The sequence below is a fragment of the Hydra vulgaris genome, chromosome 02, assembly GCF_038396675.1.
Source record: "Hydra vulgaris chromosome 02, alternate assembly HydraT2T_AEP".
NCBI classification, from domain to species: Eukaryota; Metazoa; Cnidaria; class Hydrozoa; order Anthoathecata; family Hydridae; genus Hydra; species Hydra vulgaris.
Window position 1 is genome coordinate 57,391,450 of NC_088921.1, and position 8,144 is coordinate 57,399,593.

Sequence of the window (8,144 nt, forward strand, 5' to 3'; positions counted from 1 at the left end):
ATTTTATTTATCAAATTATACAAATACTAATTTATTATTTAAAATTATTCAAACATAGTTGAAGAAAAGTGAGTATATATATATATAAATATATACATATATATATATATATATATATATATATATATATATATATATATATATATATATATATATATATATATATATATATATATATATATCAAGACCGAGGCTGAATGCTTCAAGACCAAGTTCAATACCAAGACATCAAAAAATAAGACCAAGGACAAGACTTTGAAAATTTTTACAAGACTGGGATCAAGACTCTCATTGAAAGTAAAAGTTGTGCCAATCTACGGTTTGTTATTAATAACTAACCCATTCATTGAATTGATATTTTTCGTAAGAATCAAGAAAGTAAAAGACAGTAGAGGTTTGAGACCAAGACCAATACTCTAGGCTTTCAAGAACAAGAATAAGACCAAGACTTTAGGCTTCAAGACCAATACCAAGACAGTTAAATATGAGTTTTGAGACCAAGACTTTGGTCTTGACCTTGTATATAACCTTATATATACACTATTAAGGCCAAAAAGATCTGACCTTCCAATACTTAAAGTGAAAAACCATTTTTGCACTAATAACTTACATAAACATATAAAAATAGAGCAGCCACAGTATAAAACATGATTTAGTACTTTGTATGAGCTCCTAGAACTTTTAGAACAGTCATTTCTTCACAGCATTGAGGATTCAAGACCATCACAGTATTAGGCATTTATAAATGACACTTTCATCATAGCTTTTAGCTATAATAAAAGTGTGATAAATAGATTTTTAACAAAAGTTGCTAAACTTATAGCTAAGTTTAGCAACTTTTACTTTTAATTTTACCCATCAGTTTCAACAGAGTTAAAACTGATAAGTAAAAGCCATTAGGCAAGAACAGTAATCACATTTTCTTGGAGTAATGCCTTGAAATATTTTACCTGATAGCCCCTTTGAACATAGAACAACCGTTTGCAAAAATTGCACCCAATATTACAATTGCATAAAATTAGATTAGATAGCATTGTATTTAGGATTGAAGCGTGAAGTTGTTGGCTGGCAAAATCTGACTTTCTGAGCTGCAAACTGCTTAAGTTGCAGAACAAGACATGTCACCAAGTTTTGTTTTGAAATTTTGCTTTGCAAAATTTGGGTAAACTATAACTTCTTTTTTGAAGTGTGGCTTTAATGGTATAACTGAAAAATTTGGTACAACTGAAGGTACTGAACTTAGGTACAAGAATGGTACAACTAAAAAAATTTTTTTTTAATGTTAATTCACCTCCTAAAGGCCACAAAGGCCACTTCAGTCAAGGAGGCTACTTTATTGTGGTTACAACTATCACCCAATTCTATATCTCCAAAACATGAACCTTCACAAACAAGGCCACTGCGCTGAGAAACAAGTCGAGAGCGGTACTACCATTGATGTAGTTGGAGTCAAGCTCGGAACTTCTCGCTTATGGAGCGAGTGCTCTACTACTACAACATTACCGCATATAAGTCCTTGGAAAGTATTTTAGTATTTAGTTATACCATGTTGCATTAAATCTGCTTTTAAACTGAGGGTGCACTAATATAGGAGGCAGTTGAGTAAGAACTTGTAAATTTAAAATGGATTAACTACGCAATCAAAACACAACACTTGATTACTCTGTGTGTTGCTAGCACGCATATTTGGCATTTATAAGTACATATCTAAATAATAAAAAATGGTTGAATCTTTTCGTTCATAAATTTGTTATATATACTGTCCATAAATGTGTTATATGTAAATATACTATAAATCTATTAAATATATTGTCCATATATGTGTTATATGTATATATATACTATAAATGTATTAAATATATATATATATATAAATTTGTTATATATATATATTTGTTTTTTATATATATATATATATATATATATATATATATATATATATATATACATACATATATATACATACATATATATACACACACACACACACACACACATATATATATATATATATATATATATATATATATATATATATATATATATATATATATATATATATATATATTTAAGTTAAATGAATAGTATGTCACTGTAATTGGTCTACTTTTATTTTTAAGATGTGTGTATTTTTATTTCATTTCAATTAACACCAATTAACCAAAAATTATTGCACTTGTACGAAGTAAGTAATGTTAAAAAATATAAAACTGTACCAATAAAGCAAAAACAAATTTAGAAAAATACATATTTAAAAAAGTAATTAAGTAACTAAGCTTCCTAAAAGTGCTTCATAATCTGGAACAGCTATTAACCTGTGGTTTACATGACCTAAGCATATCATTTCCCCTGGGTCATTCTCCACATTAATTGATACAAGATCTTGCAAGAAGCCACATGGAGTGCCAAGCATGATTTCAAAAGAAACATTTCCTAAATGCATTTTAACTTTGCCAGACTTATGAACCAGTAGTTTTCCTATGTAACCTTCAGAAACATTTTGAAAAGTGAATTTTTTTAATTGTTCAGTCACAATGGTTTCTGCTGAAATTATATTCATATCCTGTTCAGGTTTTAACATGGCACCATCATCAGATATAGGTTTTATAGGTAAAGCATCAGGAAATTGAAAAAAAAAAAAATCTCCATTAGAACTGTCAGATTTAAACAAATCATTTATTTTCACTTCACTTTGAATAAGTTCATTCTTATGAGAAGATTGTTTAAACTTTTTTTTTATGCTTTTTTTTATGTCTTTTGTTGCTGCAACTTTTACTTCTTCACTTTCATCTTCAGATTTAACCTCATGCAAAACTTTTGAAGAAAGAGGAAGTGTTATTGGAACCATAAACCCAGATTTTGTATCTTTCATTTCTATTTCACCAGTTTCATTGAGTATATCTAATACTTTGCTTGATTCAAAATCATCTTCTTGAAAACCTTTGCTCGACTTTATTTCATATTTGATACTACTTGGATTGTCATTTGAACTATTGTTTCCACTCCAACTTCCACCACCTAATGCTCGAGCTAACGTTTGCTGTGTAGCTGGTCCTTGACTAAAAATTCCTGATGAAGCAATAATTTCATTTCGCCCTCTTCCTCGTCCTCTACCTTGATTAAAATGTCCTCCTCTTTTTTGATTGAAATCAGTTTTTGTTTCACTTACTTCCTCCTTTTTGATTGAACGCCCAACAATATTTGGTGTAAAAGTACGCTTTGGTGTTCCTCCAAGTGTTAAATCTCTAGCAGGCTTTAAGGATGGCAACCTTGCAGTACTTATACCACCACGTCCTTTTAAACCAAAACGATTTAAAGATGCTGAAAGTTTCAAGTCAACATTTTTGGAGTCACTCATTATTTTCTAAAAATAAAATGTTATCTTTTTATTGAAAAATAATTATAAATGAAAAACATAAATTTTTGTATAATTAATTTTTTTAAATTTAAATATTTAATAAATAAAGTATTTAATACTTAAAACTGATTTTTATTATATTTTAAAAAAGTAATGAAATTTATAATTTCTAATACAAAGAACACAATTTTAATTGTATACAGAAATATGCAAAATAAAAACATTTAGCAAAATAACTAACAAATGGTTATTTGTAACCAAGTTTGTTATACACTTGGATACTTGGCATGTAATACTTGTGTTTACTATTTTACTGGATTTACTATTATATTAACACCAAGCTTAACGCTACTAGATTTTTTTTAAATTGATCAAAAAAAGTAATACTTTTAATTACCATTTTAAAAAAATTTCAGATCAAAGATGATTAAAGTTATAACAGGAACAACATGGTATGGTTTTAACATTGTATTTAAGTATAACATAAACAACAAAGTTGTTACAAAAGAAATGTCGCATAGAACGCTAATGCAGGCATAAACTTTTTTCTTTTTCCCTTTTTTTTTGACAGATTATTAAAGAACTTCTACCTCTTACACTATACGTGTAGTCTATCATAGATTAAAAGTCTCGTACAGACTCTTAACAAATATAATCAAACCTGATACGGATATATATATATATATATATATATATATATATATATATATATATATATATATATATATATATATATATATATATATATATATATATAATCAAATTGATTATAAATATATATATATATAATAGTCAGGTTTCTAAGTATATGGATTATCAGTATATTTAGAAACCTGACTATTGTGAAAATTATATTCACTGCAACTTTTTTTGAGTATATTAAAATTATTTAGCCAAAAGTTGTAAATTAGGATAATATTTTAGACGTATATTTGTAAAAAAAGAAATAATTCACAAAATAAATAAAAAAATAATTTCAGAGAATTAATTTTGTGAAACATCTTTATATGAACTTCTTTTTTCAACAAGCATCGGAAACTTAACGTAATCTTCTCACCACGTGCGAGTGGTTTCTTATTTTACTTTTCCATATTATTAAATTTTTTTTATTTCATAAATATTTATTTTTTTATTTTAGTTTAAAATTGTTTAATTTTTTTTTAAAGGATCATCATTTATAAAAATACTAATTTTTATAATCATAAATTATTTATGATACTTAATTTTGAGTTAGAATGGGCAGTCTGCAATTTTACTAAATAAGCCGTTTTGCGAACCGCAAGTCAGCAATTTTCACCGTGTTATTTCTTTTTGCATAGGTTGCCCCATAACCGAAGCTACCTGGCTATATCAAATTTGTGAATATGGTACAATTACTTCTTAGTATTCCAAATGAAATTAATATTTAGAATCAGGAGTCTTTAAAAATAAGCTATATACTCGTTATGGTTTATCTAAAGTAGTGATTTATGGGATTTTAATAGATTTCAATCCGAATACTCATGCGAATGTCTAATATAGTTTTCGTTCCTTTTTGTAGGGTTTTGTCAAAGTTATCAAAAATAAAGCTTACTTTAAAAGATTTCAAGTTAAATTCAAAAGACGAAGAGAGGGCAAAACTGATTATTATGCTCGTAAACGATTGGTAACACAAGACAAAAACAAATATAACACTCCAAAATATCGTCTTATTGTACGATTCACGAACAAAGATATTGCATGCCAGATAGCCTACGCCAAAATCGAGGGAGATGTGATAGTGTGTGCTGCATACTCTCATGAGCTCCCAAAATATGGCGTTAAGGTCGGGTTAACTAATTATGCTGCTGCTTATTGTACTGGTTTATTGTTAGCCAGACGATTGTTATTAAAGTTTAATTTGCACGAAACATATGCTGGTCAAAAGGAAGTAGATGGCGCTGAATATAATGTTGAATCAGTAAATGATGGTCCGCATGCTTTCCGATGCTACCTTGATGTAGGTTTAAAACGAACCACAACTGGTGCTCGAGTTTTTGGTGCATTAAAAGGTGCTGTTGATGGTGGTTTAGACATCCCTCACAGGTCAGTTGTAACTTTTTCTCTGCATATTTACTGATACTAATTGTGAGACTAACTATTAATCAGTTAAAAAGTGAATTTTAATTAACATTGTCAATCTAAAAAATTAAAAAGTCAATAAGAAGTTCTATAATTGCCAATTTAAAGTGTTTATTGAGAATTTTTATTGTTGCTTTTTCATTCTACAGTATACAAATAAATGACTGTGTCCTTGTTTCGTTATTTTATAAGTGTAATAGGGTAAATCTACAGTAAACAGTCTCTAGTAAGAGGAGGCTTTTTAAACATAAGGAATATTAATTAAAATAATAAGAGAAAAAGATTGCTGCCTCGTGTCAAACCCTCAGTTGACGTAGCAGCACTTTCATTTAGCAGCAGGCTTAATGATAGTAGTTTAAGTAGCAACACTCGTATATAAGATATTGGATATATATATAAGATAGTCAATGTAACAATAATTATATGTAGCAGCAGGTTACAAAATAGTTAATGTATGTACTGAAAGCAATATTTTTTATGTTTATATTTATTAGTCTCTACTTCAAGCAAGTCTCCACACAAGAGCGCAACAAGTGAAAAAGTAAAATTATTTTAAACTGCTTAACTGTAGATTTACTACATAATGTTACGACCTATAATGAACTTATAAAATAAATACTTAAAAAACATATATAGTTTTGTAAACTAGTAAATTTTATTTTAACAAACTTGAATCATACAGATATACTTCATTAAAATTTTTAAATGTATTGTTATAAGTTTTTGGTCTATGTTCTTTTTGATTTTCAATTTTTACACTTTCAAACAAGGTCAAGCATTGAAACTTTTTTATTAAAATTAGTTATTTTAACATAAAGCGGACTTTTTTCAGGCATCTCCCCTTAGTAAGTTTATACAAAGTGAGTCATTTTCTTCATAACATCTATTGAAAACTATATTCTTACCCTAAATTGAACAATAAAGTTTATTTTATTGAAAGTCTAACCCTAAAGAACTGGGTTAGAGTATGGTTTTCAACAATATTTGTTTCATAAAAAACATTTTGCAGGCTTACTAAAGAGGGGTGCCTGAAATACATGTCCACCTTCTGGTAATTTTACATTTGAGCACCTTAAAAATTTTTGACTTATTGCGCTCTCTTTAGTGGAAATTTTAATTGTGAGGATCATCCTCGCTCTAAAATTGCATTTATGAAAGTTTTTTAAAAAATCATCCAATTGTAACATGATTTTAACAACTGATTTAATTTTAAAATCATAAATTTGATTTTAAAATTATGATTTTAAAAACTGTTTAAATAGTAAATGTAATATAACTAATGTTAAATGGTTATAAAAAATTACAATATTTAATTTGAATTTTAGTACTCGTCGTTTTCCTGGATATGATGATGCTGGAAAAGCTTTAAATGCTGAGGTACATCGTAATCATATATTTGGAAAAAATGTTGCCGATTACATGACATCGCTACAAGAAGAAGATGAAGAAGCCTTTAAAAGACAGTTTTCACAGTATATCAAAGAAGGAGTAACTCCTGGAACTGTATGTGCAATTTTTTTAACTTATGTTGTATACAGCTATATGCTTTATACTTATAGTTAGCTCTTAGACAAATGTAGATAAATTTAATAAATTAGTTATTTTGATGCTGTTATTTAGATTGAAGCAATGTACAAAAAGTGTCATGCAGCTATTCGAGCAGATCCTTCTTCTAAGCCTTCAGAAAAGAAACACTTTAAAGGAAAGAGGTGAGTTAGTAATAGTGGATCCTCAATTAGAGAACTAATTATAAGCAGAAGGTTAAAGAAATCTTGTTGATTTTTAGCAATGCTCTAATTTAGGGTTGGTGTCTTCTGACTAAACTTTTATCTTTACATTATTTGATTGATGGGTACATAGCCTGTCATTTTATGCCTGATTTGACATCTCTACTAAAGTTTATGATTTCATTTAAATATAAATCATTATTTTATTTTTGATTCAATTTTTTGCCCAAAATCATTTATGTTTTTGTAAAATTCTACGTTAGCTTCAATAATAAGCTATAACTTAGGTTTAGTTTATTTTATTATTATAGTCTTGATATAAAAGTTAAAAATGTTTTATAAAACTATTTTAAGTTTTGATAAAAAATATAAAGACCTAATATTTATTTTTATAAAGACTTTAAATTTAATAAATTTTGTTTTCTGATATTTTTCTGATTATGTTTAAAATCCTTTTGTAGATGGAGTCGAAAGAAGATGTCTCTTGCTCAGAAACAAGATCGTGTTAAACAAAAAAAGGCTGCTTTCTTAAAGAAAATGGACCAAGATAATGATGAAGAATAACGTGTATTTTCTGATTAACATTTAAATACATAGTTTTTTTTTAAAAAAGAAAATGTAATAATTCTTACTTTATTGGTTGTAAAAACTGCCTGGGGTTTTTTTATTAAACTCGTGGTCGGCCTGAAAGTTTTCCATAAATTAGTTTATGTCCCCTCTCGTGTATTAAGCACCTTAGTTATAAAGTAAACTTTAGTTAAGACAATTATGTTAGGTGGTATGTGCACTATACCTTTTCGAGATGTGATTCAGAACTTGTTGAATCGGCGTCCTATGATTCAATCGAATCGTAAATTTCAATTTAGAACCGAATATGAGAAATTTATTACACAACCGAAAATATTCACGAAAAAAATTAGAACCGATATAATTTCAATCGAAAGTCATAATTGAATCAA

The 8,144-nt window shown here is 27.7% G+C and overlaps 2 protein-coding genes across 2 annotated transcripts; one reads left to right on the forward strand and one right to left on the reverse strand.

Annotated features, from left to right (window-relative positions):
- Positions 1 to 2,182: 2,182 nt before the first annotated feature.
- Positions 2,183 to 3,369, reverse strand: LOC100214590 (DNA-directed RNA polymerase III subunit RPC4). The gene has a single exon (XM_065791472.1). It carries the CDS (start codon positions 3,356 to 3,358, stop codon positions 2,264 to 2,266), a length of 1,095 nt encoding a protein of 364 aa, XP_065647544.1. The 5' UTR covers positions 3,359 to 3,369; the 3' UTR covers positions 2,183 to 2,263.
- A 1,223-nt stretch (positions 3,370 to 4,592) lies between these two features.
- LOC100203379 (large ribosomal subunit protein uL18) lies at positions 4,593 to 7,802 on the forward strand. Its single transcript, XM_065791473.1, has 5 exons — positions 4,593 to 4,725; positions 4,899 to 5,422; positions 6,784 to 6,961; positions 7,079 to 7,167; positions 7,647 to 7,802. The coding sequence occupies exons 1-5, from the start codon at positions 4,723 to 4,725 to the stop codon at positions 7,747 to 7,749; spliced, it is 897 nt and encodes a 298-aa protein (XP_065647545.1). The 5' UTR covers positions 4,593 to 4,722; the 3' UTR covers positions 7,750 to 7,802.
- The last annotated feature ends 342 nt before the right edge of the window (positions 7,803 to 8,144 follow it).